This window comes from Periplaneta americana, chromosome 14 (genome assembly GCF_040183065.1).
Source record: "Periplaneta americana isolate PAMFEO1 chromosome 14, P.americana_PAMFEO1_priV1, whole genome shotgun sequence".
Taxonomy (NCBI): Eukaryota; Metazoa; Arthropoda; class Insecta; order Blattodea; family Blattidae; genus Periplaneta; species Periplaneta americana.
Window position 1 is genome coordinate 142,995,256 of NC_091130.1, and position 20,945 is coordinate 143,016,200.

General features: G+C 35.4%; 1 protein-coding gene across 5 annotated transcripts in view; it reads left to right on the plus strand.

The window, feature by feature from the left end:
• LOC138713782 (PRKC apoptosis WT1 regulator protein-like) overlaps positions 1 to 20,201 on the plus strand; it is a 45,168-nt gene extending 24,967 nt beyond the window's left edge. For all 5 annotated transcript variants that reach the window (XM_069846195.1, XM_069846196.1, XM_069846197.1 and 2 more), the window contains 4 exons: positions 185 to 289; positions 5,113 to 5,156; positions 7,567 to 7,714; positions 10,039 to 20,201. In XM_069846195.1, coding sequence (XP_069702296.1) covers positions 185 to 289; positions 5,113 to 5,156; positions 7,567 to 7,714; positions 10,039 to 10,227 — 486 coding nt within the window. In that variant the 3' untranslated portion in view covers positions 10,228 to 20,201. The remainder of the gene's footprint in view (positions 1 to 184; positions 290 to 5,112; positions 5,157 to 7,566; positions 7,715 to 10,038) is intronic.
• The last annotated feature ends 744 nt before the right edge of the window (positions 20,202 to 20,945 follow it).

The following is a 20,945-nucleotide window of genomic DNA, read 5'->3' on the forward strand; positions in this document are numbered from 1 at the left end:
CTTATTCTGTCTGTCAATTTCACATGCTCAATTATTTTCCTTATCTAAATTTCATATGCTTATATTTGCTTCTCTTCACTTCGCAATAATGTCCGTGTTTCTGCCTCCAGACAGTGCAACACTCCACGCAGAACACTTCAGATTAGAGAGTGTGGTGTTAAAATTGCACAGTTTTTGTTTTCAGTCTACTGGAGGTAGCACAGGAGAGGACGAAGATGAGACTCAGACAGCTGAGACACGTCGTAACACACAACATAATGAGCAGCTCCTGGATCGTGAACCAGCAGAGGTAAATATGAAGACCTATATTTTAAGGACTTTTGTTGAGCCATACGAATAAAGTAGAATAGCTTATTTTTGGACAAACACTGTATTACTAATTAAATTATAGAATTTTAGAATAATTATATTGTAGATAAATCGGGATAAAACGAAAAATTTTATACCAGAGAACCTTTATTTGTTTTGGTTGCATTTCTGCAGTGGCGGCTGCTCCCTACGTGCTAACGTGCAGTAGCATGCCATAAAATTATCGTCGAAATAATGTTGTTAAAAAAAACGCACATAATACAAATTCTACTTATAATAGTTCACTATTTTCGATAATTTGGTGCTGTAGACTCAATGGAATCCATCCTTACTCTACATGCTAATTCCCAACAATTTAGCCCGGCTAGCAGTGTCTGCTCATGCGCAGAACAGCACTTCACCTCGCCCCTCCTTGATATTTTGTCCTGCTTTTTCACACAACACCGTGCTCACTATTGTGCAGCGCTGTACGCTCTTCTTCACATTGTTTGGTGAAACTTTCTTTCTTTCCTTCTATATTCTTTGGTTCGTAGCAGTTGACGGAACAGTGCTGCCTAGACACCACTAAAGATATAACCGTTATATCATGATGAACTCCATCGATTCATTACTCAAAACTGCTTTCTCCAAGCAGCCATAAAAGATTAAATTAGAATTAAAAATCTAGGGCAGGCAAACCAATATTGTGCATAAAGTAAAGGATAGTAAAAACTACGTGTACACTAGAAAATGTAACAGAACAGTTTATGACAACAGTGACTGGATATGTGGATGCAAAATACGAAATGCTCTGTTCTGCTTCCCTTGCCTCTTATTTAGTAGTGGTGATTCATGTCTATGACAGGTGTCAAAGATCTTGGTCTCTGAATGAATATATAAAGAGACATTCACGCAGCAAGAAACAAACTCGTTTGATCTTCGTACGATTGGCACTGCAAATATTGCAGCGCAGCTAATAGAGCTTATCAAGATGAGAAAGTCGAAAAAATCGATATATTTTATCGAAAATAATTGATTGTATTAAATTTTGTGGGAAATTTGAACTAGCGCTATGTGGCCACGTTGAGACGGAAACGTCAGATAATCTCGGTGTGTTCATAGGTCTTATTAATCTGATAAGCAGTTTGGACAGTGTAGTGAGAGAATACATTGAAAATAGCAAAGTGTTTAAAGGCAATTCTAAGTCGATTCAAAATGTTGTTGTTGTTGTTTTCTAATGCCAGGCATTTGACAATAAAGTCATTTGACCTCTTGCACTCCAATATTTTTCAAAGATATTGTCATGGTTAGCCACTGACGCACAGATTTTGAGATGTTCCGAATCCATTTCTTGATTTGAGTTGCACAATGGGCAGTTAGGGGACTGATATATTCCAATTCTATGCAGATGCTTGGCCAAACAGTCATGGCCTGTTGCCAATCTAAATGCAGCTACAGATGATTTGCGTGGTAAATCAGAAATCAACTGTGGATTATGATGCTGAGAGTTCCATTTTTTCCCTTGAAATTGTGTTATCAAATTTTGTTTGTTGAAGTCTAAGTATGTAGATTTAATAAATCTCTTCACAGAGTAATACGTAGATTTAGTAACAGGTCTGTAAGTAGCAGTGCTGCCCTTCTTTGCTAAAGCATCTGCATTCTCGTTTCCCAGGATTCCACAATGGGATGGTATCCATTAGAATACAATTCTTTTATTGAGTGTTATTAGTTGAGATGGATGGATTTCACCTTAAAAAATTAGGAGAGTCTAAAAATATTTTTAGCACGCTATTATTTTCAGGTACGAGCCGCCACTGCATTTGTGTAAATGTGTTTTGCATTTGGACTTGAAATTTTTGTAAGATAATAGATCAGACCTTTATTAATATACGAAAAACATGAAATATTGGCTACTGACTCTTTAAAGTTTAGTGAGAAAAATAAACAAATAACACAGAAACGCAAATAGCTCTCAGTTGTTTCATATGTCCATACTGATGTTTGTTTGTTTTAATTCTACTAAAGAGCATTTCAGAAAATGCGGTTCAGGTTTCATGGTGTGGTATACATACATATTAACTTCGAAGTCTCACTTTTTCCTTTATAAATGTATATATTGCAACAAGTGGATAATCTTGATGATTATGGCATGAGTGAATTGTTTGTGTTACAATTTTCACGAGTGTCATAATAAGATTATCCACGAGTTAGATACAACACTTTATGGCATCTTAGCATTATAAATTGTAAGAAATAAATTATGAAAGAAATTCAATTCGGGATCCATAGCTGACAAATTGTCTTCATATGTTCGTATCCATTAGTTGTGCCTGGCATTGACATTGAGTAAAGAGTAATGGATGAGCTTGCAGATTATGTTACAAATGTTCCTTTATTTTGTTAATATAGTTTCTCTGAACCACAGAACTGTTTTATATGATATTACAAAAGTGATACAAAATTGTTAATGATACATTACCTTCTGTCCTGCATTTCATTTCTTGTTATGTCGTGCGTAGAAGCGATAACCAGATAGCAAGTGTTCCGTATTACATCATAGCAAATACATCATTGCTTTTATTGGCACGCGTGCTATAATGCAATTACGCACGATTTTCGATGTAGTAACAACCTGTTTATAATGCTAAGTTGGCATAAAACTTAGAGGAGAGTCGGGTAGTATCGGACATCAGGTAATATCGGACAGTGCGTTTCTTTCATGTACCACCATATGGTAGTACCTGATTGACATGGTTACGTTTCTGTGATGTCGCATAGAGAAACGTAACCTTGTCATTCAGGTACTACCATATGGTGGTAGATGAAAGAAACTCACTGTCCGATATTACCCAATGTCCGATACTACCCGACTCTCCCCTAATACATAATGATTCTAAAGTGTAGCAGAGTTCGTAATGAGTTGTCTATGAGATGTTCAGAAATAGATGTCGTGTGCGTTGTACGTTTATTTACGAAAAATAGTGTTTAGAATATATTACACAATCAGCACCTCACCAGATGTCCAACCCTCCAGAAGGAAACCAAGTTGGAATGCAGAGGATGAATGGCTTCATCACCAAGTGTCGGCATTAGATAACAACAACATATTTTGCGATCAGAGTTTATTTATTTACTTGTTATTGTTTGCTTGCTAGTGTATTTTCAGGCATTTGTGTCATCACATCACTAGTTTGGAGATGCCACTATTATAGAATTCGGCTGGTGGAGCGTGTAATCACCATCTTACAGTGGTCTTCACGTCGTCGTCGAAAATGAACTTCTGGCCTGCTAGGAATTTCTTCAGTGCACCGAACACGTGGTAATCACTGGGGACGAGGTCTGGACTGCACGATGGATGCTCCATAATCTCCCATCCGAATGACTGCAGTTGGGCAGCGATCCTGTTTGCCACATGAGGCCTGGCATGGAGAAGAACCACATTGTCCACGAGAATCCCATGGCGCTTTTTGCTGATGATTTTCGATGATGCAAAGACTGCTGTCCAGTGGTGATCCTGCGCTTGACTGGCCGAATTCTACAACAGCGGCATCTCCAAACTAGTGGTGCAATTGGACAAATGCCTGAACAGCAGCGGTGACACTGCCTGTGTTTTGATTTCCCTGTATGTTTATTATTGTGGCTGAAAAAAATTGAGGCAGAAACTTTTCAATTTGCCCTTGTATTACAGAAAGTAAACTGTTTTTTTTGTATTTGAACACGAAATAAATCGTGAAGGCAGTGATATAATACAGTAGGCCATGAAGTGTGCGATGAAGTAACTCTATTTATTTTGACAATGTTCAGAAAAGGCCTACTTTTCAAATGCGAAACTGTTTTTAGAAAATGCCTACTTTTCGGTGTTGGTATTCTGAATAAAAGAATGGGAGTGTTTGAATATGCAGCACTCTGATATTTCTTAGTCATTTGTATACCTGCTTCTCATTTCTTTATTCTGCTACCAGAGCCACAAAAGTGTCCACCTGAGTCAAACGAGCAAATTTTTTTAATGTAACTTAAATATATCAGATGGAAGGCACCTGGGAAGTACATGGTTTAATGATCGGAGCGAGGGGCACCATCCCACGATCAACTGTAAACACTATCAAAACGTTTGGAATCCATGACATCATTCCAAAAATAATTACTTCTAGCATTAAAGGGTCTGTGGCGATTCTGAAAAATCATTTATACGGAATATCATAATCCCCCCCCCCCTTTCTATCCGTTAGTGTGTGATTGTTACAAATATATGTACAAATTTATTATTTCTTAAATTTAAGCTCCTAGTTCACATTTCAATTTGACTCATCTATTTTGTTGTAATCGTTATTATTCTTATATGTGTGTTATTCTGTGTTTTTGGCAACCCAGGATGCCTGGGCAGACTATTTCTTGGAAATAAATTATATTATACGCTGTCATTGTATTACTTCATTGATCATATTGTGTGTGATACGATATCAGTATATTAGCAATTTAGGCGTGAAAGTGTCATCCTGCTGGCATAATTGCAAACGAATATGTTGATATGAGACACAGTGTAATTGATGAATTTTGACATAACCTTTACTGTTTTTTCATAATGTAGCAAGAAAAAAAAAAGTTAGCTTTATTGACTATGTGACATAATAAATATTGAGTTTAAAATCCATGGTTGTTATTGCTGTTACAATAAAAAAAAGTTGCAGTGTGTTGCATTACAGTTTATTTATAGATTTTAAAATGAGATGATAAAAAATATGAAGTAATGTGTATGTTCCGTTTCAATTTTTAGTTTCTGTATGTGTTGTATTGAAATTGACGCTAATTATTTTTATTTTTTAGGATCGATTACCACACAAAACGTATCCACAAAGGAGGAATAAGAGGTAAGAAACAATCCTTCAGTACTGCATAACAGTCCTAATGAGCAAATTTCTAAAGATAAGTAATGTCCTGTCCCCTCATTGACGAACAAGGAGATAGAGCTCCTGTAATCTCTGTACAGTGTGTTTGCTTTATTCCTTAAACACTCGTAATACCTATTTGGTATAAGACTGGGGCTGAGTGGATGAGAGAACCTTTCTGCAAGTTATTGTAAAACCGAGAAACTCTATGTCTGCTTAGAGTCGAAGGATCAATAATTGGTCGTCTTTCATGGTCAAGTGGTTGTTATGCTCGCATTTATATCTGAGGTTCACGGACTTAAGCCTCATTGAAGATGATAATATTCTTTTCATGGCCTAAGCTCCTTGTACATGATCAAATTTTTCGTTCAATTCAGTACTTTATAAGAGAACTTGTCAATGGTTGATCAATATTGCTAAAGATTTGACAAGATTTTAAAACGTGCTTCAAGTTCATTGTAATATCTGTAGGTTACCTACCATATATTACAATATGGGAGATAATTAAGGATACAAAACAATATTTATATTACTTAACTGTCCACCGCTGTGCGCAAGTGTCAATCACGTGATTCCTTCACCCAAAAAAGACACAGTCTCGAAATTTAATGATCACACCTCGTAATATTTTAAAATCCCATTTGCAAGTATGTGCTGGAGGAGACTCGCGTGAGCATTTGTTAAATATTTTTATTTGTTCCAAGCCCTTTATTAAAATAACTTCTGAGGAAAATCAATAAAATAAACGCGTTTTTCTAGTTTAACCATCTCCTATTCTACATTCGGCTAAAGCGATCAATTGAAACTACAGGAATTTTAGCAGCTTTTGACTGCTAGTTGGAGACTTTCTACAATAAAAATTATGATTTCCGAGATACTAATTTAATAGGAAAGAAACCATCAAAATCTACAGTTAATTCCCGATTTACCACGAAAATCGTCTGTAGCTGCATTTAGATTGGCAACAGGCCATGATTGTTTGGCCACACACCTGCATAGAATTGGAATATATCAGTCCCCTAACTGCCCATTGTGTAACTCAAACCAAGAAATGGATTCGGAACACCTCAAAATCTGTGCTTCAGTGGCTGACCATGATAATATCTTTAAAAAATATTGGAGTGCAAGAGGTCAAATGCCTGGCATTAGAAAACAACAATAGGAAAGAAACAATGCCCGTTTATCATTAACTGTAGCACCAAAAAAAAAAAAATTAAAGAAATCGCAAATTCTATCACCATTAGCAGTGCGGAAGCTGAAAGAGGTTTAGTGGAATGAATGACATTGCCACTTGTGAAAGAAGTAAGCTTACAGTCTTCTGCGTGTCCAGTTTAAGGAGACATTATGGTGAAATAATGGTAAAAAATTAAGAAAATTCACTTAAAAATTTATTGTGACACTCTGTTTAGACCGAGCTCAAAAAACTAATTAATTTATTTTCCCATGACTATGTTGAAGCTTTTCAGGTAGTATAAACTAAAAATAGTGACGCAAGGAGCCTTTTTAGTGATGTCAATATAAAATATATTTAAAAAATATCATTTGATAACTATTACCCGTAATGGCACCAAATTTTGTACAGATGATAGTATTGTAGGCATGTTTATGTAGTGTAAAAGTAATATATTTTGGATGAAAATTGTAAAAGATTTAAAACTCACATAGTGTCCCCTTAATGAGTATTAAAATTATCGGGGCAAACCTGTGAAAGAATGGGACACGATCTCATTTGTGTTATCGTGGGCATCCAAGCTAAACCCATCAGTGAATGAAATGGCTATTTGGACCTATTTTAATGGTAAAAAAAGTTACTGTTTTCATTATTTTAAAGTAACCCATTGTTTCACCCTTGCCTTACACGTATCTCTCCGCTGGTCACTCTACTCTCTCTCTCTCCCCCTCCCTCCTCTTTTTTTTTTTTTTTTTTTTTTTTTTTTTCTTGCGAGCCCTTTGTTAAATTATTGCCACCACACCTTTGTCAATTGGTCAATTCCGTCAAAGAATTGTCAAGTCTTTGATGAATTAAAACATGTTCTTATTTACTATTAAGACATTCAAAGACTTAAAGTACTGTAAGTGATGTGACATTAGAACTTATGAAGTATTGACTTGAAAAGTCCTGAGGAGTGTTGAATTTGATGAAAATATGATCGTGTGCAAGCAGCTTTAGGTATGGATCATGTATTGAATGAAGGGGTTCTGGGTAAAATATACTGGCTCATATAAAAATTCAACTTTATTTTATTTCTTTTACCGATTATACTATCATGGAGTAATAAATCCCGATTTGTAGATGTTCCATGGATTTCCACATTGATTAGATGATTACTAGATCTGGAATCATTACATCCAAATAACCAACAAACTTTTTTTTTCTCTCTCTATTTTGTAGCCCATCTGATCTTGAAGCAGATGATGAAGATAACCAAGAATTTGATAGTCTAAACCAGTCAGATTCAACTGTGAGCAGCTTGGTACATGTTGCAGAAGCTCCATGTCGACCACGCCCTGGCACTCCTACTGGCGACAATCCAGACGAGGTTTGTTGCTATGGCGTGTTTGTAGTTAAGAGATATTACCTTATACAACTTAATGTTTTAGTCTTATGGTTTTGTGGTTGTTTATATTGAAATGACTTCAAAATCTGAAGACTTTTCATACAAATTGAATTTCATATCATAATTCTAACCATCATCAAAATACATCATTCTTGTTATATCAACAGTACAACATAGTTTCAGTTGTAGTTAGATAGTCATATACTATTTAATGGGATCAGAAGATGAAAGTGACAGTGTTTTTTTTTTTAATTCTGCTTTGAAATTCCATACTGGCGATGTATTTGTAAAGGTGCGTACACACTTAGCGAACGAACAACGAACAAATGATGAAACAAAACTTCGTTGTTCATTCACTGTTTGGAACAACGTACAAATCATCAGCAAATTGTCAGAAAACATTCACGTTTGCTGATTATCCGCAATAAAGGCAGACGGAAATATAATTATAGCAAGCGCAGCCGTTGTTATTATAGGCAGTTTAACAAAAAGGAAGTTAAAACCAAAAGGAGATGGTGGCAGAGCCACTCTACGAAATTCACAATCAATGTAGAGGCACTGACTTGCTTCATGATTTATGTTCAGTGCCAATAATTTATTTTGTGTGCACAAGGTTGGAACTTTGTTTCTTCTGGGCGTGAATTTGTCCAAAAGGAACGACATATGTTTATACGCGAACCAAGTTGACTCGTACACTTCATCACTCCCCATTCCAGATCTTTTTGTGGACTTCTGTCTTTCCCTCTGGAATGATGTCAGGAGGGACTCAATTTTCTTCTTGACTTCTGCTCCCTACAATAAACAACAAACATGTATCCACTGAAAATAAATAAACAAAAATAATTTTCAAATTTTGCACGTGTTTGACACGCCTATCTTGCAGCTGAACATCTTTCCAATAGCTTCCCAAACATGTTTTCTTACTTTATTGTGGTAAGTAGGATGCTTGGGATTCCATGAAGTTTCCTGCTCCCTATATGCATTAATAAGATTTATAACAGTGTCTTCCGTTCACTCCAGTTTCGACATCCTGTTGGTGAAATTGAACTAAGCGCTGCGTTCTGCTACGAATTACAAACTAGTGGCAAATCCCGTCCACAACGAATACCAACTTCCTTTGATGTACCGACAAGTGACAGATCACTTCCGAAGGAAACCAAACGATCGGTTTGCCTTTGCTGCGACGTACACATGTACCGATTACAATCAGCGAATGCAATCGTTTGTCGTTCGTTTGTTGTTTGTTCGCTAAGTGTGTATGCACCTTTATAAGAGTGATTAAGACTGAAGACAAATTTTCTCTGTTTTCAAGATGGATGAATTCAGATTGGTGATACTTATGTAGAAGTCTGTAGAGAAATTCTTTGTAATAATAATAATTAATAGTAGTGTAAGCGTGTTATATAAGGAGGAATTGTTCAATATTTATTCAGAAACAGCACTATAACCTGATCCAAACTTTAGTGATGCCCCACTTCGATTATTGCGATTCTCTATTCACGAATCTAAATAATGATCTTGCCCATAGACTACAGCGTGTTCACAATATCTGCGTTTGTTTCGTTTGTAACATTAGAAAATTCGATCATGTGACACCATCACTAGAATTGTTGTCTTGGAGTCCACTTAAAGAAAGAAGATTTTTCAACTCTCTCTTATTACTATTTAAAATCATCCACACCTCCACACCCTCTAACCTAGCATCTCGTTTTGTTTACCTTTCACTACCTCGAACCCGGAACATGTACCTTCTCTCTATTCCTCTGCACAGAACATCCTTCTACTCATCATCTTTCAGCATATCTATTCCACGTCTCTGCAACTCTCTCCCTGACCATGTCAGAGACTGTCGACAATATCAAAATTCAAATTTAAATTAAAAAACCACATTCTAGTTCATGGAATTGCTTTTTGAACACCTGTCAGGTTGGGCAACTTCGGCTTAACCCATGACATATAGTAAATATTGTAACTATGCTGTTGTAAAATTGACATTTAATATGTAATGTATTTATTATTATTATTATTATTATTATTATTATTATTATTATTATTATCAGTTATCACTATCATCATTGCTATTTCTGTTTTTCTTTCTTTTTTTTCTTGTATTAGCTCGATGAGAGCTCTATAGTATTCTTTTGGCCCTGTTGACCCTGTATTATTTTACCAGCGTATTTATATGTGCTATCTGGTGGGATGGAAGAGAAGGCCTTATGGCCTTAATCCTGTCAGATTAAATAAATAATAAATAAATATAATGTAAGTTATTCAAACTAATTTGATCTGTGTTTGATGTATTACAGTTGCTAGAACGAGCACAGGAAGAAAATAGACGTCTTCTGTCCCTGCTTGAGGACAGAGATCGTAAAATTGCTACCCTTGAAGCTCGCATCTCTCAACTGCAGAGAGAAATGTCGCAGGAGAAGGATAGACTTAGGGAGGAGAATGCAGCTCTCATCAGGGCCATGGCGTCACTCGCCACAGCTAAATGAATGGCAGCATCCTACATGTTGGCTCAGTAGTTAGAATAATGTCAATGCTTTCTTTGTAACTAATCAATAACACTGTGGAACAAATTTTAATTTTTTATGCATCCTGCATGAATTTCTGTGTTTTTTTCTATATAGAGTTTCATCTCTTGAACTCAAATCTATCTTCAGAAGATTCCTAACACGTAAGTTTTTTGAGAAAAATTATTTTATTTTGTTTCTACGTATTTTGATATATTTCCTATAAGGAACAAATAATTAGATTAATTTTAAGTTATAAAAATTATAATTGCATTTAGTTTAATTTAATTAGAATTAAAAGTATTTAATTTCATATTTCCAGTGAAAACTTGTTGAATTGTACTTCATTTACGTAATATTTTAATATTTTTACTGAAAAATTACAGTATTTGAAAATTCATGCCTAACTGAATCTTTTTGCGTATGATTTCTTCTTGCATGTAATACTAGTCTTTCTTCTTAGTTGCCAGCAGTAGTCTGCAAGAATTCCTGGGGGTCCATTTTACTTGATAGTGCTTTTCCATGTTTGAGTATCTGAACGGTTGCTTGGATAAACATTCAAGTAGCTGTAGAGAAAATGTATATTTAAAGACATACTGCAACGCATTTGACTGTAAGGCTTCAGTCATATTGTTGACTTCGAGTAGTTGGATGCTGTATATTTGTCAAGAAAATTATTGACAACTGGTCTAAATGCTTCCCAAGCTATCTTGCCTTTTCCCTGAAACAATACATCAAAATGTTTGTCCTTCATAAGATCTCTAACTTAAGGTCCAGTGAAAATGCCTAATTTGACGGAACTTTGTCTGAAGGTAGTGGAATGCCATTGCAATTCATGGTCTTTTACGTAATTCTTCATTAAATTACGTTTGATGTGCAGTGAACACAAAAATATTGTGTTTGGATATGCAGATGGTTCATGCATTATGTTGTTCATCTCAATTTATACTATTCACGTGCAGGCCATTCTCTCACATTATGACGGCAATTTTCTTGTTCTGCTATCCCACATACAAAGAGAACAATATTACTTCGTATAACCAAATTGAATTCCAACAAGCATGGCTATGACTTTCAAGTCACCATTTATGTAACAATTGTAAATGCTGTAATTCACAGAATCAAACAAAACTCATAAGACTCTTTCACTTCTGTTCCATAGCAAATAGACACTTGAAAACTTGTATATAGTCTGGAGATTAGAATCATTTTCGACTGTGAATTTTGATTAAAAAAAATTATATATAAAAACTTCGCGAAATGGGCCAAATTTGCGATAAACATTCGCGAAATTGAATTTTTTTTTTTTTTCCAATTTATATGGAAGTTCTACAGCATGAGAATGACGTACTTATCGGTTTGTAATAAATACCATATTGGCCCGAGTGTAAGCCGCACCCTTAATTTTAGGGGGGGGGGGGAAATTGAGTGCAGAATGAGAAAAAAAAGGAAAATTGAGTGCATTGAAATTTACCTGTCACATTATCCAGTTACAAAACTGTTTACACTATTTAAACACTTTTTCTTCAATTATGGTATTACATGGGTAAATCACCAAAAATACCGGTACAACTAATCACCGTCTTCTCCAATGTCACTGCTGACTTCACTACTACCGGTACCGGTATTTGTTTCATCACTGTCACTTTGTTCATCACTCTCCGCCCAAAGTACGTCGTCCTCACTGCCATCCAGAGCATTAGACACGCAGCATTTCTTGAAGCCTTTGATGATTGAATCTGGTGATATCTTGTGCTATGAAGAGAGAATCCACTCACACATAAGGCTGATAGATGGCTTCTTGATCTTCCCAGATGGAGTGAATGCATGACCCCCTTCTAGAAGCCAATCCGAATACTGTTTTCGGAGCATTGTTGCTCCATTTCAAAATGATAAAATTACCGGTAGCAACATGCGCCGCATTTCAAGTTTAAATTTATCGGCCGCGCAAATAAGCCGCAACCCAACTTTTCGAGTTTGAAATTTGAATAAAAAGTGCGGCTTATATTCGGACCAATACGGTAGTAATAATAACATTAACAACAATAATATTTTGCCTGGGAGAGTTAAGGTTTTGAAGTCTTTTCTTTCACCTAACCAGAAATAAGTAATTGCACAAAATAAGTAGAAGATAATAACAAAGGACAGAGCCAATCCTGACTTTCGCAAGTCTGTATTAAAGACAATTTGGGTTCCATGTGCTAATGCTGACTGTGAACGGTTTTTTTTTTTTCCAACATGCAACGAAGTTTTGTCCAACAAACATCACCGTCTGCATCAGGAAAATGTTGTTCTGTATTCTATATATATTTTGACGGCTAAAACATTCGTTTCATCATTTTATGCTACTGCAGAAGTGTCCTGGTGTTAAATATTTTGAGCGAGCTATAATATTAATAATCTGTATTTTCTCTCCATTTAATGGTAATAATTGTAAGTTATCTTGACTATTACACTTTTACTACGTCATACTACTTTTGACCAATACAACGGTACGAAAGAACGTGTTTCAATCAATCGTGGCTGCTTATCGCACAATTTTATCACTTCCCTGGCATTTGTTTAATTTTATCACTTGCCTAGCATTTTGTTTGTTCTTATCACTATCCTATCACTTGTTTTTTTGTTTGCCAACATTTCAGACTGCAAATTCTTTACGGTATTATAAAACATGCTTTGCGATCGTCATTTGTTTATAGCATAGAAAGTCAACTGAAAATGGCGGCTCTGTTCACATGTTTTGGTGAAGCTAACATTAGTAAAATAGAATTTCAGTAAGTCAATATTTTATTTTATTACAGTACTTTATTTCTTTTAATCTTTATATACTTTCTTCTAATCGTGTAATAGTCAATTAAATTCCACTCGAGTTTTGATTTTCTGTAGATAAATCAAAACCTCTAGTGAGATTACTGTTTCTGACATGTCCCTCCGTCTTTGGAGTCATCGACTTTCGCATTTGAAAATACCGATTTTCACATTACAAGGTAACGCTTTCTGTACCTTCAAGACACCGAAGAATTCCAATGACTTTGACTATATGAATTAGAATTTCTTTTAAGCTCGTCTTCGAAGCATCTATAAAGAATTATGATTCATCTGGTTTGTAATCACATCCCTAATATTAAATACTTCATTAATGTTTGTATAGAAATCCAAATCTTTAGCCACTGGCATGGCTCAGTTGGTTAAGGCGCTTGCCTGCCGGTCTGAAGTTGCGCTCGGGCGCGGGTTCGATCCCCGCTTGGGCTGATTACCTGGTTGGGTTTTTTCCGAGGTTTTCCCCAACTGTAAGGTGAATGCCAGGTAATCTATGGTGAATCCTCGGCCTCATCTCGCCAAATACCATCTCGCTATCAACAATCTTACCGATGCTAAATAGCCTCGTAGTTGATACAGCGTCGTTAAATAACTAACTGAAATAAAATAAAAAATCCAAATCTTTTCCACAGTTTCGATATAAAGAAGTTCTGACATTTTCCTGTAATAGATCCCAGTCTAGAAGCCTGGAACCAAGGAGCTTTATCGTCTTCTTGGTTCATTCAAAATCATGAATCAGATCACTTAATTCTGCTTGAGAAGTTAGGCGTGAATCTGAGGTTCTTAGCAATATGCATTTGCAGAACTGTGATCCTTTTCAGAATCCTCTAGTTCTTCACTCTCAAGGCATTCATTTGTCAGTCTCTATGGGACAAGTATCCATCACTGCACATATGGTCATGAAGTTCCCTCTGAATTATAGTATAGTAAGTGGTATTGCGTTTATTGTTCCATAAAACCAGGCTCTAAGGTTATTTGCACATGTTGAACAACACTTACATGTGGGGCTCTTGGTTTGCCTTGATCTCCAAGTGGGCAACCAAAATAAAATGTATATGCATTATCATTTTCCTCCTTTTTGATTTTAGCATAAACTGCCCACAAATAAGACCAAACACATTGTTGTTGTTTACACACTTTCGAGTAGAAGATGCATTGAAACACCGAAGTTTACTGATGTTCACAGTTTGTAATTAAACACTAACTTACTCTGATTGTTTACCTTGTTCTGTTTTCAGCAGAATATGAAAGAGGTTTGCTAGTGAAACAAAATTAAATATTATAATTCAATAAGAATGGAAAAATAATAAAATAAAATTTGCTAATTTTAAAAGAAGACACAACTTTTCAGTCAGCAATGCAAAATAAACTACACACTTATAAAATACATTAAATTAAGGAGAAAAAGTAAAAAAAGACCCGAGAATACATTTATATTATACATAGAATATAGTTACACATCATATGTAGCTGCTATAAGAACCAAGCCACTAAATATGTAGAATTATATTCCTTAAAATGAACAAGACACTATTAGGTACTAGGCATTAAACTGAAAATCATCTGTGTATATCGTAATCGATTTGGGTTAAGTTTAGATTTAAGACCTCTCCTGGCACCACATTATCGTAATCATCCTATCACACCATCGGGGTAATGTAACTCCGCCTTCCAGGCGCCCCAACCTTAGAAGTGGGTTACAATTAAGCCACGGCCAGGAGAGAAGACCAGAAATGTCGAAAAGACAACCTGGTGGCATTGGATTAAAAAAAAAAAAATATTCCTTAAAAATTAAGAGCAGTGGATAGGGTTGCCAGGTTTTCAAACTGAAAATAAGGGAAATTTTGGAAATTATTGTCAAAATCATCCCATAACATGGCATTAACGACATGTTTTACCTTTAGGAGGATGCTATATTTATACATGAAAGTAGTTTAAAATAGGGTCATTCCAACAACAGTCAGTAACCGTTTTATAACTATCATGAGCATGCACAGTACAGAAAAGGTGTTCCAACACACTCCAAACCAGTTCTGAGCTGGAACCAGTTCTGACTTTGCAACAAACTTTTGACACGGGTCCAGAACAATCAGAAGTAGTCGGCAGGTTGAGGCATGTACTGGTGAATTCGTGTCTCGGACATGTGCATATGCTCACCAACATTTCCTGGATATTGAAGAAAGACATGATCGACTGTTCACATCAGTGAGGTTAAGATGGAAAGTGACAGTGCAGACGATAAATTTAAATTTTCGCCAAAAAGGAAGACAATGAAAATTATTTTGGTATTGAACTATTTAATTACATTTTCAACATGCAACTTTGATTAAAAGTATAATAAATAAAGTACATAAATGAATAATTAAAGAAAAGTATTTCTTCTTTTAGATGAAAGAGTCGCCCAGTACACTACATTGAATTAGCAGAATTGTTATCTTCCATATTTTTTGTTATATTTTGATAAGAAAATCATCGAAATTCTATTTTCTGCAATTTGAATTAGCTGCAAAACGATAATAATTAAGCAACCCGTTCTCAGGCAGTGATGATCACAGTTATAGCATCTATGGATTAGTACATGATCTGAAAAAGTGTTCCAACTTCATCCAGTTCTGTTTCAATCCCGTAGTACATAACCAACCAGCGCATGTGCATAAAATGGTCCATAGTTCGTACGTGAACTGATACATGAATGGCTTGTTGGAATGAATCTAATATATCTCAAAGTATTATCAATGCTTACCATTTGCTTTGTATTCATTCAGAAACTTGTGCATATTTAGGAACCCTTTACAAAACAGGTTGAAAATTAATGAGAATTTATCTTGTAGATTATACTTAAAAATATTTAATTAGAACAACCTTCATAGCACTTCATAAGTAGAGTAGACGCAAGAAGAGCTTGCCACGGAAAGGTGCGCGAACTTTCGGAAACATTTGGGTGCACTCGACCTCACTTCGATCGATTGGCAAACTGTCGACAGTTCTCAGTCGTCTGCTGACTTGATGTTTCGAGTGAGATTTATCACAGCATGTGTAATGTAACCTAAACCTTGTTGCAGAGTAACTAATAACACAACATAGTTGAAAATACAGAAGCACGAATTTTTTACATATAAAATCACTGAATGAAATGACAAAGATGTTATAAGAAACATGTAATTGTTGAAAATACAGAAGCACGAATTTTTTTACATATAAAATCACTGAATGAAATAACAAAGATGTTATAAGAAATATGTAATTGTTGAAAATATGGAAGCACGAATTTTTTTTACATATAAAATCACTGAATGAAATGACAAAGATGTTAGAAGAAATATGTAATTGTTGAAAATACAGAAGCACGAATTTTTTTACATATAAAATCACTGAATGAAATAACAAAGATGTTATAAGAAATATGTAATTGTTGAAAATACAGAAGCACGAATTTTTTTTACATATAAAATCACTGAATGAAATGACAAGGATGTTAGAAGAAATATGTAATTGTTGAAAATACAGAAGCACGAATTTTTTTACGTATAAAATCACTGAATGAAATAGCAAAGATGTTATAAGAAATATGTAATTGTTGAAAATACAGAAGCACGAATTTTTTTTACATATAAAATCACTGAATGAAATGACAAAGATGTTATAAGAAATATGTAATCGTGTAATGATATTTGACGTTGTAATAATACACTAAGGACTAATAACTATGTGATTTTATTAAAATGTTCCGATAACTATGTTGTTGTTATCTAATGCCGGGCTTTGGCAACGAAGCCATTAGCGTTCTTGCTCTCCAATATTTCTCTGTGGTGGATCCATCAGGTAGAACTTCACAGGTTATGAGATGATCTTCAGTCATTTCTTCTTCTTTGTTGCATAGAGGGCAATTTGGATTTGTGTAAATTCCTATTTCATTCAAGTGTTTTGCCAAATAATCGTGTTCTGTAAGCAGTCTGAATTTTGCTACTGCAGATTTACGTGGGATTTCTGGAATAATTTCTGTTTTTTTTTTTTTTTTTTTATTAAAATGCTCCATTTTTTATCTTTGGCTTTGGTACATAGTGCTTGGTTTTGCATGATTTTATATTTATTTTTAATTAGTCTTTTGATGGATGTAAAAGATAGGCTTGTATTTGTATTCTGAATTAAATTGGATCCTTTTTTGGCAAGAAAGTCAGCGGTTTCATTTCCAGCAATTCCGCAATGTGGAGGTATCCATTGCAATTGAATTCTTTTCTTTAGTTTTTTAAGTTGTTGGATCATTTTGTGACATTCTTTAATTTGGATTGACATCATTTTATATGAATTTATTGCATATAATGCTGCTTTAGAATCAGAGAGAATGACAGCATTTTGAAATTTATCTATTCTGTATAGTAGGTGTTGGAGTGAGATATGAATAGCCATTATTTCCGCATCAAAATTTGTTGTATGATGTCCTGCTGGTTGATAAAATGAGAATAACGCACACATAATTCCTGATCCTGAGTTGTTATCGATAGTAGACCCATCTGTGTAGATATGTAACCATTCTTCTGGTGGGTATCTATTGTTCACAGCTTCTAATGCCAGCGCTTTTAGTACAGGTTTGGAAGTTTCAGATTTTGTAACTGGTTCTTCTAAATCTAGTTGAATGTTAATTGATTCGAAGGTTAGAGGGTTTTCTCTGCTTAAAATGTTTTCTTTAGAGTTAGGGAGATTCAATTCTGTTTTTATTTCCGTGACTTTGGACAGGAAACTTGATCGGTTTATTTTAATCTGTATATACACTCTATGGTACGAGCAGAGCCTGTTTCGTTTTTCATAAATTTATGAACGTTATAAATAATTCCCTGTTTGACTGTGTAACGTTTTATTAGCACTTCCTAATTTAGAGCCAAACGGGGGCATTGTTAAGAACACAGAATGTTATACAGAACTCTGTTGTTTAACAAACACACTTTGAACTATATAAAACTCCTGATATCAGGGATAAAACGCAGACTATGCATGCATACGCTAACTTCTATCTGCTCTGCACAATACATTCCACGATACGAACAGCTCACAAGCGCGCTTTCGAATGCGCCCTGTAATCAGCATTAGGTGATTCATAGCAGCCCTGTAATGAGCATTGCGACACGACTGAATATCATTCTCTGCACATCAGTCAAATGGGCAAGCTTTCTTTGCACTTCCTCTACCATTTCCTTTGCATTCATTAAAAAAATTTATGTCATCTTTTGCTTGTTTGAAAAACTCTCTATAAAACAAGTTGAAATTTGTAATTCAGCCTTAAGTTCAGCAGAACTTCTGTTGCAGTCCACTTGTTTCTCACCATTGAAAACATCCTTTTAGTAAGTATGGGGCTATTGATTGCAATTCAGGAACAGTATCCTTTGAATAGTGTGGAAATTTTAGCAATAAGGTGTAACTAATGATATGATATATTTGGTCACAGCACTTCTTTACATATAATGGTGTACCTCACATTTCTGTATCCGGTGCCACCGTTAACATATTACAGTAACACATTATTTGCAGTACGCGTCTACACAAATACTCCCAATTACACTATGTACCTTTTTTGTTATTTGGTGAAACTCCCCTTCAGTATTTCTCCTACATTTCATTTGCTATTCTCTATTTGATCATTAATCGTAATATATCTAAAATTATATACGCCTTTCAAACCCTCTTTTTCCTCTAACTACTATTCACTAAAATTTCAATTTCACTTATTCTCTATAAATTATCATATTGAATTATTTGCCCTATTTGTTCTTTGACCTTTTCTCCCATCTTTCTCTTACATTCATTTACTGTTCCAACGTTCAAATGTTAGTACTAATTTTATGCAGTCACTTGTTCATTTCTCTTAACCCTTTTTCACTATTTTCACTCATTCCTATTTGTGCTCACTTTCACTTTCTCACTATTCCACTTACACCTAATCCTTTCACACTACTCTCACTTCCTATAAATACTTATATTTATCTCTACACATCAGCTTATACACTTTCTCTCTCCCCTATACTTCTCTATCATTTACAATTTCTCTTTACTTGCACTTTTTGATCACATCCCCACATTTTTTAATCATATCTAATACCTTTGCTATATCCTCAGCTGTCGCAGGTTCTGACCTTTCTTTACAGCTCGTCTCTGCTTCATTTCTATCTCTATCTTTCTTTCTTCTTCTTCTATTCCTCTTTTATTTTTCCCCCCACACTTTCACTTTCACATCCTAGATTTCCACTTACACCCGCACCCTTAATCTTTTCACTACTTTCTTCCCTATCACTTGCTGACTCTTGGTTTCTCTTTTTATCCCCACTCGCCTTTTTTCTAGCACCGGTGTTTCTTGTTCCGTTTTTGTCAGTATTCCCTCTGGAGTGCGCTAACCTTACCGCCATCGTATGGAGACTAGGAATCCGCTTACGCTGCATGATCACGTTACACTTATCTTCTCCTTGTTGTGTCATCGCCTTTACACTTCCTTGTACGTCAGTATGTGGTGTAATTAATGAATAAAACTTAATGAAATACGAAGAAAACATTATCAAATAGGCCTACATGAGACAGGAGACTGGAGAAAATGTGGGTAAAATACAGGAGACCTGACAACCCTAATAGTAGAAACAGAATGAAAGCATATTTAGTGTTCAATTGTTATATTTTAATACTTCCAGGTATAATTTTTCCTGAAGCAAAACCTTTGTTCCACAGTGTAATTACATCTGCTGCTTATTTCTTTAACTTATAGTACTGATGCTCTTTAACCTTTGAAGAGTAGTATCCATGCTTCTAGGACTAGGCTTGGATAAATGAACTGTTTGGTCCTTGACTATGTACATAATTGCTGGTACTTTAATGGGATGTGCAGCTACCAGTTTTCATGTTCGTGGAAAGTGGATATTGAAATTATTGTTGGAATATGCTCTTGGATGTAATGAAATTTTTTTTATTTTTTTATTGTGAGAGTATATGTATACACAAAGCATTGTACAGATTATATTTTCTGAAAGAATGTTAATGAGCTAAGATGTTAGGGAACATTGGTGCCATACAAAACAGCACTTAATGTTGGTGGATGGTATATGTAAGTAATAAGATCAAGTTACTGAATTGATAAATATATGGATTCTTAAAGCATACTGCAATGTTATGCATCTTTTTTTTTTATTTGTATATTTTGACATTTTGACATCGTATTGTTTTTATCTCCTATACAGGGCTACTACAAAGGCTTTACCCGATTTCATGGCCTTGTATTATGAAAAGTATGAGACATACATTATTGAAAGTTATACCAATAAACAGGGAAACTCATCAAGTTTTTGGTCCAACTGCTACAAGTGCTCGATGTGACCTCCTTGACAAACATCCACTCGGTAGTCTAACTCCTGCCACACCCACTGGAGCATATCACGATCAACTCTAGCCACGCCACACGGATCCGGTTATTAAGTTCTTCAAGATTAACTGGCAAAGGAGGTACATACACTTGATCTCTGACAAACCCCCATAGAAAAAAATCACAGGGAGTCAGATCTGGCGACCGAGGAGACCAACGGAGAACACACCGATCGTTGTTAGAAGCCTGTCCACACCAACGTTGTGGTAGATGCTCATTAAGATACTCACGCACTTCCAGATGGAAATGTGGTGGAGCCCCATCTTGTTGAAATAAAAACCCTGGTTTATCTTCATGTAACTGAGGCATCAACCACATCAACGGGCTTCTAACAACGATCGGTATGTTCTCCTTTGGCCTCCTCGGTCGCCAGATCTGACTCCCTGTGATTTTTTTCTATGGGGGTTTGTCAAAGATCAAGTGTATGTACCTCCTTTGCCAGTTAATCTTGAAGAACTTAATAACCGGATCCGTGTGGCAGTGG